This window comes from Copadichromis virginalis, linkage group LG17 (assembly GCF_057382275.1).
Source record: "Copadichromis virginalis isolate Kocher_CV1m ecotype Utaka linkage group LG17, C_Virginalis_male_GT1.1, whole genome shotgun sequence".
Lineage (NCBI taxonomy): Eukaryota > Metazoa > Chordata > Actinopteri > Cichliformes > Cichlidae > Copadichromis > Copadichromis virginalis.
In genome coordinates this window covers 34,956,950-34,976,684 of record NC_140634.1, presented here as the reverse complement: position 1 = coordinate 34,976,684, position 19,735 = coordinate 34,956,950, and the positions used below count along the sequence as shown (strand labels likewise).

At 39.6% G+C, this 19,735-nt stretch overlaps 1 protein-coding gene across 3 annotated transcripts; it reads left to right on the top strand.

Moving 5' to 3' along the window:
- Nucleotides 1-14,921, top strand: trim24 (tripartite motif containing 24). 3 transcript variants are annotated; one of them, XM_085436497.1, is made up of 19 exons: nucleotides 1-723; nucleotides 2,632-2,750; nucleotides 2,877-3,024; nucleotides 3,139-3,271; nucleotides 3,463-3,579; nucleotides 4,168-4,282; nucleotides 4,379-4,525; nucleotides 4,690-4,804; nucleotides 6,837-6,976; nucleotides 7,125-7,340; nucleotides 7,498-7,620; nucleotides 7,727-7,874; nucleotides 7,997-8,054; nucleotides 8,201-8,327; nucleotides 9,947-10,239; nucleotides 10,986-11,097; nucleotides 12,712-12,786; nucleotides 13,142-13,303; nucleotides 13,411-14,921. In XM_085436497.1, the coding sequence occupies exons 1-19, from the start codon at nucleotides 450-452 to the stop codon at nucleotides 13,957-13,959; spliced, it is 3,171 nt and encodes a 1,056-aa protein (XP_085292623.1). In that variant the 5' UTR covers nucleotides 1-449; the 3' UTR covers nucleotides 13,960-14,921. The 3 variants fall into 3 exon arrangements, with proteins under 3 accessions (XP_085292623.1, XP_085292622.1, XP_085292621.1); XM_085436496.1 differs by having other exon boundaries at nucleotides 7,104-7,340; nucleotides 8,201-8,318; XM_085436495.1 differs by having other exon boundaries at nucleotides 7,104-7,340.
- Nucleotides 14,922-19,735: the final 4,814 nt, after the last annotated feature.

Here is a 19,735-nt window from a genome sequence, read left to right as displayed (position 1 = left end):
CGTGTGGGTATTATATGGTATGTGTTTTTAGCTGCGAATACACAGACAGTCGACAATCCCTGCTAATATGTGAGCTTTAGAACACAGTATGTGTAGCCTTGTTTAAATCAATAATTTACTGTGTGCGGTTATCTTTCTGTTGTTTTGATAAGACCCGCCACAGACCATGGAGTGTTTTTTTACGCGTTTAGCATATGCACAGTAAAACTAGGCTACGATGCTAACGTAGCTTCCCTAAAGGACAGAAATGCACTTTAGTTAACTAAAGCTGCTGTACAGTTAAGCAATACTGCGTGAAGCATGAATGAACCTTGGTTTTAATGCAGTAATCGTTTAATATTTATCTTCTTTAAGTCAGAGGAATAAAAGCTGTTCTTTGTTTTCGACTGTAACGCTAAGTGTGTTGATTAACTGATTGAAAAGCTCGGGTAGCTGTAGCGACTGAGACAATGGACGAAAGTGCCGAAACTGCTGAAAACGACGACATTGTCATCATCGTGGAAAACGAGGCAGAAAGTTTACCAGCGGAAGAAGAGAGACTGAAACAGCAAGCCACATTCGGGCTCATGGATACGTGTCCTGTCTGCAAGTTGAGCTTTCACAACAGGGAGCCCAAACTCCTGCCGTGTCTCCACTCCTTCTGCAAGAGGTGCCTACCTGCCCCCTTCATGAGTGCCGAACCAAGACGCGACACCCAAGGCCAAGTTGACAACAGCAAGTCATGTGAGGAAAATTGGCTCACAGATAAAGTTTGTCTGTGATAAGCAAACCATGACGTTTTGATTATGTGTGGGCTATTCCACATCAATTCCCCCAAATTACTGTGTAGTCATGTAATGTTAGATTTATCGGGAGGCGCACAGTGGGTTAGGTGGAAGGTTACTGCGTGGAGTTAAAAGGGGTCTAGTCTAAATCGGGCATCAGTATGGAGTGGAACAGTCCATGTCCATAAAGGAGAGCAGTTTTCTATGATCTTTTGTCCCTTATTGACTCACGGCAGGAGTTTTTGACTCAACTCCTGCTGTCTCTCCACTCCAGCCTCTAGACTTTGGCCAATGATGTTGAAAGGTTTGTTGGTCCTGCTGTCATCTCTAGGACTGACAACTGTCCCCGCTCCCCCAAACATGCGCACACACACATACACTGAAATGGATAACAGCTACTACAGATTGATAGATAATCTCCAGCATTATGCTGCACACTTTAATATGTCTTAAAGATATGAGAGTTTGAAAATTGCAACAAAAAAGTTCCAAGTTTTAATAAATAAACACAATAAACAAGTGATATAAAAATATGAATTTTTAAAAATTAATTTTAGGAAAGTAGGGAAGAACATTATCACAATTTTTTTGAAATGTTACTACTAGAGACAAAGTCTATTTAGAAAAGTCTAATTGAAATTGTTATTTTTTTGAAGTATCACAATAAACTTCATGGTTTAAATACACCTCATGTGTTTTAACATATCTGATTTTTAAAATTCAGCCCCCTATATTTGAAATGGCTCTTTCTACAAGCCTTAAAAGATAAAAATGCAATCATTACTATTAAATTTTTAACACACACATACATGCTCTAAACACTCCATTTCAGACAGTCTGGTTCTACTCTTGATTTTCTCCCTTTAAGGACTTTATTTACAGGATAATGCAGAACTGCATGAGATCTATATGATGTCTAAATAATACTGTAATGAAGACTCTTTTAAATCAACTGATTGTAAAGGTCGTATTATCAGCGCTAATTAAGCCTGTTTCAAAAACAGAAAGAACAGTTTGAAACTGCTGCAGAGAAATTGAGATGACACAGTGGACTTCTAAGGAGTCAGAAATAAATCAAGCATAACTAAAACGAATTTATATATATATATATATATATATATATATAAATTCGTTTTAGTTATGCTTGATTTATATATATATATATATATATATATATATATATATATATATATATAGAGAGAGAGAGAGAGATAGTGCTTAACTCATTTATTAGCCCATCACCCAATGTAAAGTTTATGTAACAGCTGCCGTAAATTAACAGTAGTGATAATTACCAAAATCATTTTTTTATCTTTCTGTAATGGTTAATCCACCAGAATGCGTACGCTCTTTACTCAAAATTATATTGTTATTGCTGAAATATAATTTTTCTTGTTATGGATGAATTTTAAAATTTTACAAAAAACAGGCATTATTATTTTTTGATTTAGATCCCAAATCACAGCTATTTGCTTACGTTCCTGAGCAGAAAAATTCGTTTTAGTTATGCTTGATTTATTTCTGACTCCTTAGAAGTCCACTGTGTCATCTCAATTTCTCTGCAGCAGTTTCAAACTGTTCTTGCTGTTTTTGAAACAGGCTTAATTAGCGCTGATAATACGACCTTTACAATCAGTTGATTTAAAAGAGTCTTCATTACAGTATTATTTAGACATCATATAGATCTCATGCAGTTCTGCATTATCCTGTAAATAAAGTCCTTAAAGGGAGAAAATCAAGAGTAGAACCAGACTGTCTGAAATGGAGTGTTTAGAGCAGTCTGAGGGATGAGCTTTGTTTTAAGCGGCCGTGTTTCGTATGGTGTTTTTTGAGCTAATGTCTTTAGTAATGTCTGTGTTCACTCCAGTGGTGGGCATTCGATGTCCAGTATGCAGACAAGAGTGCTGGGAGATGGATGTGCTGGACAATTTCTTTGTAAAGGATTCTGCCGAGGTGCCAAGCAGCACTGTGGAGAAAACCACGCAGGTTAGTCGTTGAGCTTATAACCTGAGCTGTTCCTTTCCCTGAGCTTTGATTTTATTGTGATACCACATTCCTGTAACTACACAACTGATTTTATTTTTACCCTTCCATTGATTTTTGTCTTTAAAGGTGTGCATGAGCTGTGATGACAACACAGAGGCAACAGGTTACTGTGTGGAGTGCGTGGAGTTTCTGTGTGTCACGTGCATTGAGGCACACCAGAGGGTTAAGTTTACCAGGGACCACACCATACGCCAGAAGGAGGAGATGTCTCCAGGTATTTTCTTTCCAGGAAAGCCACCTGTTTTTCCTGTAATTGTTAACATGGTGATTCTTCTCCGTGACATTCCTGATCTGTGACGTTACGCTTCCCTCCTTGTTTATACACCAGATGCTGTCAGCCTATCCACACAGAGACCCGTCTTTTGTGACATCCACAAGCAGGAACCGCTGAAGCTGTTTTGTGAGACTTGTGACCGACTTACCTGCCGAGACTGTCAGCTCCTTAAGCACAAAGATCACAAGTATGGAGAATGTATTTCTCTATTCACAGTAGGTTTATAGCTGTTTAAGACAATGGTGTTGCAGCACAATTAAGTGCATTGTGGTTAAGCCTGCCACAGCTTTTAAACACACAATTTTTCCATGTTGTGTTGTTTGATAACAGGTGTCTATTTGTACCTGATTATTCATGCTTAAACATCTTTGTGTTTAGCTACCAGTTTTTAGAGGATGCATACAGAAACCACAGGCAGTGTCTCGAGACCATGACGCAGCAGCTGCAAGAGAAAAGAAAAGCCATCGAGGAAGTATCCAGCTGCATCAACGGCGGGTAAATTTACTCTGCACAGCTGGAGCTTGATCAGAGAACCTGTTTTAGCTCCACTGCAGATATAAAGCGTTTTGCCATAAAAAATATTGAAGTGGAAAATTGAGCTGTATGAATTTAGGATTTTGGTTTTAATTAAATTAAAAGGGATTTCCACTTGATTTATATTCTTGGATTCCACTCCAGTAGCTTTACGTGACTTGCTGTTTCAAGTCATCTTTATTTAACTTTTCCTGGGCCTCAATGCGGACTCTCAGTTGATCCGCTTTCTAAAATTAGCAGTTCCCCTTTAAACCATCCTTCCTTTGATTGGCTGCGCTTTGTAAACAGCAGTTGGGTGGGGCCGCTGTGCTCACGGCCAGCTCTGTGTGCTTGAGATGGCCATATTAACAACATCCACCTGCGTAGAGTCAAGAGTAGAAAACACTGTTTAAATCTGGAGCTTATGGCTACAGGGAATTCTGGCATACACGATGACCTGATCGTTTAAAATTAACATGTGGAAAAGAAAAAGCATAATAAAGTCCCTTAAAAATTAGACTGAAATAAAATCCAGATTAAAGTGAGCATTATATGAATTTCACTTCACAGACTGCAGCAAGTTGAGGAAAATCGGAAAGCTGTAACTAATGAAATAAAGAAGTCCATCTGTAACTTGATAATGGAGATCAACAGGAAGGGAAAGATTCTGGTTAACCAGCTTGAGGTACGTGTGACCTGATTTCTTTAGGTGTAGTGATGTTTGGGTTTCTTTTAATTTTAATTTTAATTTTTTTAAATAAACTTACACATTTCCCCCCAGGCTTTAACTAAGGACCATGAGTTGGGTTTGAAAAAGCAGCAGGAAGAAGTCAACTCTCTAGGCAGGCACCTAGACCACGTCATTAGCTTCACCAAATGGGCCACAGCTAGCCACAGCGGGACAGCTCTGCTCTACTGCAAGAGACTGGTGTGTAACTTTTAGCATCAAACAGCAATGTGGATTACTGTACACTATAAAGTACATTGTAGCTATTACTTGTTTTTGTCATTTTTCTAATATGTAATATTATCTGCAAAACTTGGTAATCTCAGTGACCTTAAAATGTCCCTGTCTTTTTCTCCTCCTCCTAGCTCCTTTACCAGATCCATTACCTGATGAGAGCACACTGCAGTCCCTCCATCGTCCCTCAGAGCTCAGTTCGATTCCAGTGTCGCTCCGGTTTCTGGGCTACAAATGTAGACCTCGGTAAGGCTGTCAGCTGCTCTCATGTATAAGAGGCAATGTATACTGATGGTAGCAAGAACAAAAGCTAACTGGCTGCAGAACAGCACATTTGAAAGGATCATGTGGGCCCTAAAAATTCAAATCCATTTTTATAGTGCCCGATTTCCACACTTTATAACATGAGGCAAAGACCCTACAGTAGAAAGGTTATGACTGGGTTGTTCTATGGTCAAGCATTTGATAACAGAAATAACTCCAAATTTTATGTGTACCTTTGCTCATTAGTGTTATTTATTCAACAAATTTACTGATGTTTTTTTTGTATGTTTTTAAAAGTTCAAATTCAATTATGCTTATCAGTGCTGAAAGTGATTGTTGTAAATTTTATGCATTTACAGCTATGGTCTAAAATGGTTTAAAACATGGTAGTCATAGAGCCTTCATCTCACATTTATTTTCATATTTGATGATGATGATCATGAATGAATGGTCCTAATTCTTGACAATCGTTTGCTCCCTTTCTTTAAAATCCAGATAACGTGCCAAATAAATTAAGATAGTTATAGTATGTCGTATTTAATTACTGTCAGCTGCCTGACAACAACAGAGCAACTAGTGTACAGATTCAACATTTTAGGATTTACTTACCTGGATGATTGAGCATACATCAAGACAACTGGTTAAAAAATAAATGTGGAGATGTGGCTGTAAATATATTTTATAAAAGTCTCTGCACAGCTTAAGCATATAAGGACAAAAACACAAACCTGCAACCCCCACACTCAAAACTGGAGAATTTTTAGGTTGGGTAAATGTTGCATAAGATTAACATTGTTGTATTGAGTCATTTGTTATCTTGCTGATGCACGTGCATGAACCTACATCAGTTGTAGTCAGAAGTTTACATGATTGATGATTAATGATGACTCACTATGGGCATGACTGTACTGGTAATTTTTGGTTTTGATGATTTCTTTGAACTGTTCTTTTTGCAGGATGCAATGATTCGTACAGCATCCGTCTTTAACGATTTAGGGAAAAAAAGAACTGGGCGCACAAGTTTGAATTTATTCCGGATTTTCTCTAATCTACACTGGGCATAGATACAGACTTAAATACATATAAACACCCCCCACTAACATCTGGTTAAATGTCCCTTAAGAAGTTGCACCTCAACCAGAAGCTTGAACAAGTTTCTGGCGTAATTCTGGCTGGATATTTGACAACTGTTTTTGGCAAAATTGTTATATGTCGTTTAAATTGGTTCATTTCATGGCACAGGGCCCGGCCTTTAAGCATAGTACACAAATTTTCAGTATAGTTGAGGCTTTGGGAAGCTTAAGGCTAGCCTGCTTTATCCATTTCAGATTTGGAATGGCTTGTTTGGGATGATTGTCCTGTTGGAGCACCCAGCTGATGATCAGAGTTGAAGTTGATGAATTTGTAGGAAAGTCCTACTCCTTTGGTATTCTAACCAATCTGTACAATAAACCAGTAACACTGACAGCAAAACAGTCCCAGAGCATCATGCTGCAGCCACCGTGCTTGACAAGTGCTGCAGTGTTCATTGCTATGAAAGCCTTATCTTTACTAGTCCAAACATACGCCTTGTTTTTGAGGCCAATTAGATAAAACTTTGTCTCGTCTGACCATAAAACTTCTCCCCAGAAAGCGTCCAAGTTGTCCACATGGACAGCTGCAAGTTTCAGTTGAGCCTGAAGGTGTCGATTTTGGAGGAGAGGTTTCTTTCTTGGTCATCACCCTCTCAGTCCATGGCAATGTTAAAGTTATTTCACTGTTTTCAGTTTACCTGACCATCAGCACATAAGAGCTGCCTCAGTCACTCCATCATCCAATCAGAGAAATGGTGACATTAGTCTGATGTTCAGACTGTTGTCATATTGAGTCATTTGGTATCCTACTGATTAATATTCGTGGACTTCTTTGGGTTATTTAGGTTCCATATATTGGGGATGGTGGCATAAACTGCATGAAGAAAAAAAAATAGTTCTGCGTCTTCAGTTTATGTAGTAGTTTGTCTTTTTTGGGGCAGGTTCCCTGGTAGTAGAAAGAGGCCCCAGTAGGCCACCGATCACCAACCACCAGACAGGTCCCAGAGCAGAAGCACCCACTGGAGCTCTTTCACTTTCAGCTCAGCAGCGACAGAGCACACTCGCACAGCTCCAGATGCAGGTAAAGGGATCTTTCAAGCTGTCCTTGGCTGCCTAAGAATGAAATGTAGTCATAGATATTCTTAAATATCGTGGACTTTTCTACATACTGTAGCCTTTTAATCTTGCCGAATACTCCTTTGATCAAGGTTGACAAGCTTTCCCAACAGCACCCCAGGGGGCCCCCTCCTAACTCGTGGTCATGGCACCAAAACGTCAGGCTACCTGGCCCCCCACCACCAACCAGACCTATCCATGGAGGTTCCTCTCCCTCTCAAGGTGTCCCCAACATGGTACAGCAAGGACGCAGGTATGGAAGTTTCCACCCCAACCCTCGAAGCCCCACATCATCTCTGCTTAACAACGTGAGCTTCCCAGCTGCTCAGGTACGTCAGGTTGTGAGGTTTTGTTAAATTTAAGTACATCAGTGTTTGTTTTTCCTTTACTAAATGAAACAGTGGGACAAATTGATGCATTTTTTCTTTCTTTTTTAAATCTTTAAGTCTTTTAAGTGTTCTTTGAACTTGTCTTTTCTACATATAGTCTTTGAGAGATCTGATCCATACCTCCAGCTTCCCCCCTAAACCTACAGATGGGTCACAGGGTGTTTCCCGCTTTCCACAGCCTCTCACGTCTGGAGCAGCTACACAGATGTCACTGCACCAGGTTTGTAGGACCGTTATCATAAAGATTTTCAGTCTGACACAACATGAGTCCAGAAAGTGAAAGCATTTGCTGATAACTGAACTTTGTTTGGCGTTGTTTCCTTTAGAGATGCCTACCAGAGTCATCTTTCCTCAAGAGGAGTGAACCTGGTGGATCGGTCCCCTCCATCACTGTCTCTGTACCCAAACCCAATTTCCCTCCTATTCTAGCTTCAGCAACTGCTGACAAAACAGCCATGCTTAATCACATGGCAGGTCATTATCTGTACATTGATCTTTTCATTTACAAAAAATGGCTTTTAAGGTCTGAAGTTGAGTTAAAAGCTCCATTTTGGGATTGGTTTTCAAATAAATAAAAAAATTTCCTCCTTTTAAAGGTCGAGGGAGGCAGAATTCCCCCATGGCAAAACCATCATCTTCAGACAGAAGCACAGGGTAAGAAGTGAGCAGAGCATCTGTCACAGTGCTACTTAATCCTGTAGTTTATTATTGTGATCATGGATTAACTGTGAATGTATAGCAGACTTTTTTTTTCTTTAAAAAAAAAATCAAACACTGCTCTGTGGGAATCTGTATTGAAGGACGACTTCTTGGAAGCAGACTGCCGAGACACCATCAGCTCCTGCATTAAAGCGACGAAGGAGAACCTCTCCGGGTCCTGTTATTGTCATAAAGGACGAACCTGAGGACGACGACGAAGTCCGTTTCGTAAGAGTGGCATTTATAAACTTAGGATATTTACAGATTTGCCATTTTGATCCAAATGTATCATTCCTAAAACGTATTAAAAATCGATCTTTGACATATTACCGGCCCATTTTCAAAAAAGGTGGTTATTCTTTTTGAAATATAAACCGTCTGTGGATAAGAGACAAAGTTGAGAATCAACACAGAATGCTTGTGACTACACAGTATTATAAATACAGTGTATAGTTATACAGTATACAAACAGGAAAATCTGTGGTGAAAATCACTGCATCTGATTGACAACTCACTGAAAACTATTGTTGGTATCCAGACAATGCAAAGGGTAAGTCTTGCATGCAAAGAAAATGTAAGTAAATAATATAGCATTCAGGCTATAATAACTCAAGCCTAACTGCTCAACACTGCTTTTACCTTTTGAAGTTCAGGCTCTGGCTGCCGGGCTGGGTTCAGCATATAATCAGATTTAACAAAGCTTTGTGTTAGCATGCCATTTGTGGAGCTGCTTGTAGAGACTGAGTTTTGTTAGCAGTATTAAACAGTTGTATCTGTTCTGCATGCAGCTTGCATTTCACCTTTCATACAGTAAAAATAAAAGTAATGCCCATATATCCGCTGTAGACCGTTGCACTTCATCTGACTTTAGCGCAAATGGGCAGGAAGGAAAAAGCTTTTTATTTGCCTAGAGTGCAGATAACTGGAGAACCTTTTGCAATGCCAGTAAGAAAATAATTGTAAATTTTGCATAATTACTGAATCTAGTACATTATTGCATTACTGAAAATGTAAAGTGATTACAATAACTTGTTACTTTGGTATGTGCAACACTCAACTCAACTGAGCAGTAACCTCGATCTCCTTGATGCCAGCTTATTCTGACAAAACTGATATACAGCAGCAGCGTTTAAGCTACCAGTTTATGCACACATCCCTGCTGGGAAACTTGTCATGTTTTAAAAGATCAAGAATTGAAATTCATTTCCAGGAGTCTTCTGTCCTGAATAGAGAAAGCATTCAGCTCACCATTGGAGAAAAGTTCAAATTCCAGAATGTGTGACAGTATAGAGAAGCATAATGCTCAGACATGTGAATGCACCAATGTGTTTTTTTTTTTTTTTTTTTAGGACTTCCTAATTTTAGCAAGACAATCCTAAAACACATTCTGCTCATATTACAACAGCATGGCTCCAAAGTAAACGTTGGAGGCGTTAAACTGGCCTATCAGCAGTCCAGACCTATCATCCATTGGAAAATCTTTGGCAAAAATGGCCTGAACTTATTGAGCATTTATCAAATAACTATGAGAAAACATTACTGCTCTCAAAAACACAGCTGGTGGTCTCACTTCCCAAACACAAAGGAGCAGGGATGCAGTATTAGTACAGTAGTAGTGGTGATTTTGGCAGCATGTTGCTTGCATCAAATTTAAAATGTTTTCATTTTTAACCCTTATCTGTAAAAGACTGAGCATCCAAGTTTGTGAATGCCAGAACTTGAGAAAAAGGCGACATAGGATTATTGCATCTGCTAGGAGGCTGAGGGATACGACTGGCTTCCGCTGCTATTTTACATTAGTTCAGCCTCAAAATCATTGCTCCTTTTTCACTCTCTCCCACCTACAGGTGCAGTCCAGCGTCGGCTCTAGCCTGCCAGATAGCAGCACTGGAGCACAGTCTAAGCCCCGGCAGCTGCAGAAGGTCTCCCCACCAGCACCACCCCCTGGATCAGACTCCAAAGACAGGCGTCCTCAGCCCCAATCGCAGCCAGAGTCTGAAAAGAGAGCCGAGCCCGAAGAAGATCCTAATGAGGACTGGTGCGCTGTCTGTCAGAACGGAGGAGAACTGCTCTGCTGCGACAAGTGTCCCAAAGTTTTTCATCTGGCCTGTCACATTCCCACTCTGAATGAATCCCCCAGGTGAGAGATGCCTTTTTGGGATCATGCATAGACACACATGAATAAACAAGAGGTGGACAGGGTGCATGAGGAGGAGTGCATTTCATCCCTAAAACCTCTGTTAGACTATTTTAGCTGGTCTGAACATTGTCAGAATCAGAATCAGAATACTTTATTGATCCCTGGGGGAAATTATTTTTTGTTACAGTGCTCCATTTTAAACCAACATTAAGACAAGACAGACAATACACTAACTAAGAATAGTACAATATATACATATATATACATACATACATACATAAGTCACTCATAAATAAATAGTTGGAAAAGAAACATGTGTAGTTGTAGCAGCAAACAGTGTGTTAAGTGGATGCGTTGTACAGGGAGATGGCCACAGGCCATGTGTAGTTGAAATGGTTATTGCCTGTAATAGTTGTTGTATATAAAGCATATTGGACCATCAACATCATAATAAAATACAGATTTTTTTTCTTCAACCATTCTGAAATAAAAAAAAATTCTGTACCTTCCACCTTTTTATCTTTATAGAATAAATGTAGAAATTGGTCTTAAATCCCTTCTCCGTTTGGCATTGATGAAGTCTAAAATCTCTCTGTTGAGCGCATGGTTATTATTCTTGCCCATAGTTAGCTTGTTAGTCTGTGCAGGCTGCTCTATGCAGATAAAATGTTAATCTTATTCAGCAACAGGTGTCCAATCATTGGGCGTTTCCTAACTGCTTTTCTTCACCGTACATCTTTCCTCAGCGGCGAGTGGTTCTGTTCATTCTGCCGAGACCTTGTCTCTCCCGAGATGGAGTACGACTGTGACAGCAAGGATGCCCCCATCTCTGAAAAGTTTCCACCTGTTGACAGAAGGGTATGCTAATCAAGCTGCCATTTACATTTATGTCCACGAATTAGTTTCAGTCCTTCAGCCTGCACCCTCTGTTTTACAACTGAAAAGATTTTAGTTTGAGTTTCTAGTGCATTGTATCATAGTTTCTTTTCTTTTTAGTACATAATGGAAAAACGAAAGGTCTGACTTGCCATGAAAAACATGTCTTACAACAGCGGTCTCCAACCTTTTTTGCACCACGGACTGGTTTATGTCCGACAATATTTTCACGGACCAGCCTTTAAGGTGTCGCGGATAAATAAAATGAAATAAAACCAGTACCGGTACCAAAAAAACAGAAGATGAATTCATAACACACGGGAAAAGACCCAGGGAAATTGAGTTAATGATAAAAATTATTAAAAAAAATAAAGATTAAAACCCTGAAAACCATAAATTTCACACCCAAGCCTAAATTCTTGCGGCCCAGTACCGAACGACGCACGGACCGGTACCAGTCCGTGACCCGGGGGTTGGGGACCGCTGTCTTACAACTATAATTTGGTTATTTAACAGCAGCAGGTCAGGTTGGATTTAAAAAGAGCATCAAAGAAGTCTGAGCCTGTTAAAAGTCTCATTGGAGATAGATTTCCTGCTCTGTGGGGGGAAAATGGTTAAATGACTTCAGAATAGCATTTCATAATGTTCTCATGTCCCTGAAGCAACATTGTTGCTGTTCATAGGGACAGCAACAATGTTGCTTCTAAACCCAAAGTTATGTAAGATCTCTCTGGTCACTATCATTTAAAATCAATGAAACTGCATTCCATAGAGGCTAAAGAGGAGAGGGGACAGGCCAGTGCACTGTTGGTGCAGCAGCTAATATCTGCAATGGTTTTGTGGTATATTAGTGCTAATGGCTCAGGTTAAAATCACAGACGTGAAAGCTGAACAACTTTATCAGGCAAACATCTCCAAACACAGCCAACCTAAATGGGTATCACTGTCAACATTGCCTTAAAAAAACATCTAGCACTGACCAAAGTGTGAACATAAAATAAAAAGCCATCCATCCTGGCCATCCAGCGTAGATGTTAGTGAAACTGTTGGGAAGACAACGTTGGAGAAACGTGAACATTTTATTTGTACTGTATAATCTGCAGATTCTGACAGAAATCTGCAACTATCCTTTGAAGCACCGTTCCTCTCTAAAGCAGCAATAAGGATCATTATTAGGTTATTTACATTGTTATGTAAATAACAAAATAACTTAAAGCAAAAATTGGGAAACGTAAAGTCCGAAGTCTTTATATTAAGGCCATCAGTCAAACAATATTGTTTGGTCTGGTTCTAAACAGAGAGACTTCTTGTGTGACGTCTTCTTTTGCGCATGCACTAGAGCACGTTTGCTGTCGCATTTTATTTGTAGTGTGAACAAGCAGACAAAAAATCAGAATTGAGCATTAAGACCTGCAGTGTGAACTTAGCCTTATTTAAACTGTGATGTGATGCAGAATTTTTCTTTAATCAATATTTGATGTGTTGTCTTTGTACTTTGTACATTTTTCAATTAAATTGTAAGATTTACATTTTTACACATTTTCACCGTTTTGTTTTTTAAACTTTACACAAAGTTTTACATTTTTTTAAATCTAGAAATGTGAGAGGCTGCTTCTTCGTCTTTTCTGCAACGACTTCAGCACCGACTTCCAGCAGCCAGCTTCTCCTTCAGTAAGATGCATTCAATGTTCAGTCAAAACTTCTGTAGAGCATTCTGATATGTTATTTATGTTATTTTATTTTAGATATGTTATTTTACGGTGCTATTATTTCAAGTAAAATGAGGCAAAAAAAAAATCTATAAATTTTTATTTACTATAATAAGTGGGGTTTTTATTCCCACTTTTGCCAATGTGTTACTTTTTTCTCGTGTACTTTTTAATTTTACTCATTCCACTCTCAGTAACTTTATATAAATTCTGTTGTAACTATCTTCTCATATGAAAGTGATTCATAACTTTTGAGAGAGTTTCACACAACACTTGGATTAGGTGCTCAACTTTTATTGTTCTTCTTCTAAACGTAGGAGACGAGACGGTACAAAGAACTTATAAAGACCCCGATGGATTTGTCAATAGTAAAGAGGAAGCTGGAGTCAAAGGCAAAAGACGGTGAAAGTTATGTCAGTCCTGAGGGCTTTGTTGCAGATGTCAGGCTCATATTTTTCAACTGTGCTAAGTATTACAAGGTTGGTCTGATTTATGTATTTTTTTTTTATTTTGTAAATGCCAGTCATGCTTTATTTAATTGATATTTCCTTTATTTTGCTTTAACTGAAATTTTGTTTTTTACCAGCCAACCTCAGAGGTCGGCAGTGCAGGTTTGTACCTGGAGGACTATTTCGAGGAGCAGCTGAAGCTCATTTACCCAGACAGGGTCTTCCCCGGTGGGAGGGAAGAACAGATGATCCCCCCTTTAGAGGACGAGATAGACGAGGAAGAGGAGATGATGGAGGACGGTGCGGCTGACGTTAAAGATAAGCCACAAAGCCCTGCAGAAAAGGGGATCCCCCCAGTAGAGGAAGACACATCTCCTCTAGAAGACAGAACAACACCAGCAGCAAAGGAAAAGTCGGACGCTGAAACGAGCGAGAAGATGACGGGCAAAGCGATAGCTGCCACAGAGGGAGACGCACCTCCTGCAGACGAAGTAAAGCAGGAAAATGTTGCTGCTGTAAAACAGGCGGAAAGCTCTCCAGCAACTCAGAGCGACACAAAAGACGGAGTAGCTTCCAGCTCCACAAAAGAGGTAAAACCTCGGATTACTACGGACACAACAACAGAGCCACCTGAAGCTCCGCAGGAGACGTCTGCTTCTGTGGACACAGCCAAGGAGAAGCGATAGATGGATGTACAGCAGATAGGAAGAGGAACTGTTGATAATGACGATGGATGAGTCCAGTCTTCCACAGAAGGGGCCCCAGTGGGGACCTACATTTGCTGCAATCATGCCTTTGTTTGTTTGTGTTTTGTAGTATGAATGTTGTTTTTACGATTGTATTTTTATTTATGTTTTATTTGATGGGAATGGTGCAGATTAGCATAGTTTATAGAGATTGCTCAGCTATTATTTATAGTTGGGATTTTAATAGGAAAAGAACTGCTGTACTAAATGGGCTTTAGTAGCAGTTATGCTTTAGATCCACAGCAAAGATCTAAAAAGCTCTGTGTTCTTCTCTGAATGGACATTTGATATCTTGTAAAAGATTATATTCAGTGATGATGCCACTGAAAAGCACATAAATGACATTTTGTTCAATATGTACAGGTTATCAGTCGTCACGTTGCTCGTCACCTGTACAAAATAATGATGTATTTTGAAAGCAGCCAAAAATAAAAGTTTAAATTGGTAATGCATGTAGAATGTGTTAATGCTAACATTTCTGTTTAGGCTTTTACCTTCATGATCAAATAATGTTAAAATGCAAAGGCTTTGTTTTAGTATGGTATTAACGCTACGTATGCAACAAATAAGTACTGTAGTTTCTGTACAGAAGGAAGTCCCACATTGATTGCAGTCAAACCATCTCTTGTGTTTCCACTTTCCACAGAGCAGTATTCTGTTGTTGGTATCGAGAAAAAAATGCTTCAGATTTCAGACGTCAGAATCTGTCGTCATTGTCATGTTTTACAAATTGTGCTCTACAAGATGAGAATGGCTCAAAAACTGACACAACATCATTAGCGTTAATATTCTCGCCTATATTGTTACTTTATTACTAATCAAGCATACTGTAAATAACTTAACCATGTTGAGCATAAAAATACCTGAATTTACAGTATTTGTAATAAACAGGGCTACATGAACATCTGGCTTGTGCTTGCGTCCCTCTGTGATAATCTGTTGGTTGTCATTTTAGAGTTCATGTTTTGGAGCTATGAACCGACGAGCCATTTGTCTACTGCAGTACATGCAGAAAAGCATCTCTAAATCTACAAAAGGGACAAATGGGCTGCAGCAGCAGAAGACCATGCTGGGTGCAACTCTGAAATGCGCGTGTTGTAGATTGTAATCGAATCTTTTATAAACCACCATCTCCATGCTAAGAAAATTGTTGTATCACTGGTTTAGATTGGTGATGGTGGTTTAATGGTGTGTTATTTTTTATTATTATTATTTTCTTGGCACATTTTGGATCCCCCGTTAATCATTCTGTCATTTAAACACAGCCTACCTGAGTGTTGTTGCTGCCCATGTCCATCTGATTAGACACCATGTTTCTAAGATTTTTAGGGCCGAGTACAGTGGGGTCAATTTTATCTGAATTTATAAGCAAGAAGAGGATCGTCCAGTCTTTAACAGAAACTTTGTATGTAATTTTCAAACTTGACCCATTCAATCACAAAGTAAAAGCAGACTGACTCTGTGTTATTCCCATCTTATTACATCAAAGTCGCTCTGAAAGTAGCAACTGACGAGTGGTTGCAGATCTGGTCACAGTCATCGAAGTAACCATTTCAAAGGCATAGCCAGATTGTAAGTTCATTATACACTGGGTCAATAGTTTTGGTCATGGTGCAATCTTCAACCACTATTTTCCCGACTGTAGCATTAAGTGGCCATTCGAGGAAAAGTTTTTGACCCTTCCAGATTAGCTTAATTTTTCAGTCCTTCAGGTTGCTCCACAAAATAGCACAGGCTGGTATATAGGACAGACTAAGACTCGGTTGGACCGTCTATACAAAGGATGGGCTATCTATACACCCGTTCGTGGTTTACTTTGGAAAACATGGCAGATAGTCACCCAAAAAAAGTAGAAAGACGGGTAGTAGAACGAACCGACAAAAGAAAAGCAAGCACCAAAAGAAAACATGGTAATTGTAACATAAAAACCCCCAGAAAGACACAGGACCAAAACTAATGGTCACATAAACCCTCCATAAGTCAACAATTTGTTATTTAACTGAAAAATCTATGAGGATTGCAAGCGTATTTGTTACAGTTTGGACACACTGGAATTATATCCATTTTCCCCCTACTCTTAGTGAGAAAGCAAAGCAGATTTTTAAATTATTTGTAATCTTGATATTTGTTCTGAGATTTCTTGTTACATGTCTTTTAGAATATTAGGAGACCCCATAGACCACTAGATGGGGCTTTTAAGTTGCCCTTCACCATGTGAATACTGTTTGTATATTCATAAAGTAGTGATGGCATCTCACATACACAAAGTTTCCTTTTAATACATTTATACACCCGACTCTTTGTGTTTGAAATTAAAGCTGCGAGATTAAAGTCGCTTTTTGCTCTCCAACATTTAAAGCACACAGATACACATTGGCTTTAATTCCTCTCAGTACTCATTCTTCCTCGGCTGTGGTCATTTTGAACCCTGAAACCAATTTTTCCGATGATCACTTCCAAGTGGCCAAAAGATCAAAGAGGCCTCGCCTTAGAGGAATGCAAGAAAAATAAGCGTGGCTCTTATTTATAGGCACCTGGGGCCCAGCCAAAATGGTGGGCTCAATTAGTGGTAGAGCAGCATTTTAACTCATTTGATGGATGATCCTTTTAGTGTTGGTGTTGGGTGGCTATCACTTAATTTGCTGTAATTGATACCAAAAGCCCAGTAGCTGCATTGGTCAGCTGAATAAATGCAACCAGACAAATTTTCCCCTCTTCCACTTTCCTCCTGCTGGTTTTCGAGGTTTGGTGCATGTGAAGCTGATTGAAAGTGCCAAGGTATGAAATATATGTCAGTGTAATTCTGCAATATCTTTGGATTATATAACAATTTCCAAAAATGGAAACAAATGGAAAATATAGTTTTCTGCATGGAAAAAGTAATATTACCTGCTTGTGGTGGCCTTAATTCCTTAATGCTGATTCAGTTGCTGATTTTGAGTCGGTTTCCTTTTCTTCCTCAGAAATGCGAATGTGCCATTGGATCACAACAAATGACATTCATTCTTACATACCCTCTTCTAAATTTTTCTCTGCCTGTTTTTCCTTGGTGGCACTGCAGTGGTGTGGAATACCACACAATCATTTCTGTGGCTTGGCCCCGTTTCGGAGCGAACAACTTGGACTCACCTGCTTGCTTGTAATTACATGGCTCAGCTCCCTCTACAGTTTTTGAGGTCGTGTTGTAAAAGCACCACTGTCTTCACGTTAGGGGAACCCTCACCCACTTGATTCTAGGGTTTGGAATCAGGGTTTGGCCTCTTTTTAAGGCGCCCATTGCTCGGCTTACCATAGAGGTCTATGGGACTATTCAGGTTTTGCCAGGTTCTTCTTGCTCAAGGCGGCTGTGGGGCTTTAGTTAAAGTCTTTTTATATGATGACTTTTGAATTCTGTATCAGTCACACATGTCCCTCAGATTGCATTACAGATCCCACTTTTTCCTTGGATATTGTCTCTTACTGATGGCTCCTCTCTGTCACACTTAGGTCCGACAGTATCACAGCCACTCAGTCGCTGTGATGTGCTAAGGCCTGCCAGCCATGTGACACCAACTGTGTTTTTAACCTCATCTCTCTGCCAACCTTCAGAGACTGTGCTGAACTGGAGGGTAAAGAAAAGTGGAGCAAAAATACATTTCATCTATGTGTGAAACCGTGTGTGTCTCTGGTGTCTGGTATCATATTATTAAAGAAGTAGGAACTTTAATCCAGGAAATTATTTGCAAGCATCATGACTCTGCTAAAGATAACATTTGTCTCAATCTGCAGAACAGTTTCTATATCATAATGTAAAAATGTGTGTAAAACACTGAATGCACATTGTGGTTTGCTTTTTTAGTCTATTAAAAACCTTAAACCTTCTTTTTGCATTACAAATAGTTGTACTCAGGACAGCTTTAGAGGTTAACCTTTACCAAGGTGCCAGTGGTGTTTCTTTGAGAACCTGGAAGCAGATGACCACTTCTCTTTCGATGTGGTGAAGTACTTCAAACAAGCACGATTGTATAGGAAAGACAGTTATGGTTACAAATGGCAGTCAGTTCTCTATAATATATAGGGGTTTTTTTTTTCAATCAACTGTGCATTTATGGTCTATTTTTACATTTAGATACTATATAAACTGAAAACTTACTAATTCAAATCTGTCACTAATCACTCAGGTGAAATCCAGCAGAATCTTATAACTGGTCCCAAGAACTTTGTGTTGAAGGTGACTCTGAAACCATCCATGCCTTCGTCTCTGAATTCTGCTTCTGAGCTGAGATAAATAAATAAATAAATAAATAAAGCCATTGACCACAACATTAAAAGCGCTAGCAATTTACTAAAGCAATGGGTTCTGGCATTTTTGACACATACCACCTAAACACTGTTGCGTACCAAGCATTCACCTCCATTGCAAAAACATTCCCCAACAGGAAAATGTGGTCCACTGAACCTCGAAAATACTTACAAATGGCTTGAGAACATACTGAATTAACACTTTACAGTCTCTGAACATGAGTTATTATGAGGTGTGCAGTGGGTCCTTAGAGCAGAGGGTGGAGTATGTTGTCAGCTAATGCTAGCAAGCTTAGTTAGCAAGCCACAGGGGGCTTGTTCAGATTAAATCGAATAAGATATAAAGCATTCTTTCGTCTTCTTCTTCCTCTTCTTTTGTCCCTAGCTGGCGGTTGGCAGGGAGGTTGTCCACGAAGCCAATACGTCGCTGTGGGTGTCGTAGGGTTTCCATCTTGATCAACGATGCACTTACAGGTCTTGTGGTCTCTTGCCTTCACCTTTGCTTGCTTGAGGGTTAGACGTTGTTGTTTAAGATCATCTTCAATTTGCTTGATCCAAGTCTTCTTGGAGGTCTCTCATCACTCTCACTCTGATGCTGCTGCATCAAAAGGCGGTATGGCAGGCGATGGTTGCTCATGCGGCAGATGTGGCCAAACCATTGCAGTCGTCGCTTCCTAATCAGCTCTTCCATTGAGGCCTGCTGGTGACATTGACTACGTATCACGCGTTGCTTAGACTATCACGGAGGGACACACGGAGAATCTGATGCAAACAGTGCGTTTGGAAGACCTCAAGTTTGTTGAGGTCGTGTTTGAGGATGACCCAGGTCTACGACCCATAGATAAGAATGGGGAATCCCAGTGTACGGTACAGGCGGATTTTGACCAATTCTTGAATTCAAGAATATAAAGCATTAAAACACATTAAAAAGACAACAGCCTTAATGAACACAGTGTAGTTTGAACCCAGAAGCAGGGTTTTATACATCATCATTTCATAACAGGATACCCAGAGATGCTAAGTACCTCTTGGATTAGGTGTTTACACAATAAACTGCACAGAAATCAATATAATTTTACAGAAGCTGATTTTAAAAAAAGGCTCCACCACCACAAATGTGCTAGAGAAGTCCACTTGAGTGACCCCAGTCAGCAGAGGTGATGTCTAACAGAACGTGAATGGGCATGCTCCATCTACAGCCTGGTTCTGCTGGAGACTGCTTCTGGTTAAAAGGGAGTTTTTCCTTCCCATTGCTGCCAAGTGCTTTTTCATAGGGGGTCACCTGAGGGGTTTCTCTCTGTATTACTGTAGCTGTCTTTACCTTACAATATCAAGTGCCTTAAGGAAACTATTTTGTGTTGTGTTAACACTACAGTATCCTAAATACTTTTACTTTTTTTTCATGTATGTCACATAACAGAGATTTTCATTCATT

Excerpts from the sequence above, each read along its gene's own strand:
- trim24 (XM_085436495.1), top strand. The coding sequence starts at position 450 with ATGGACGAAAGTGCCGAAACTGCTGAAAACGACGACATTGTCATCATC. Across the intron at positions 3,580-4,167 it reads TCCAGCTGCATCAACGGCGG|ACTGCAGCAAGTTGAGGAAA; the intron begins GTAAATTTACTC and ends TTCACTTCACAG. Across the intron at positions 4,526-4,689 it reads TGCTCTACTGCAAGAGACTG|CTCCTTTACCAGATCCATTA; the intron begins GTGTGTAACTTT and ends TCCTCCTCCTAG.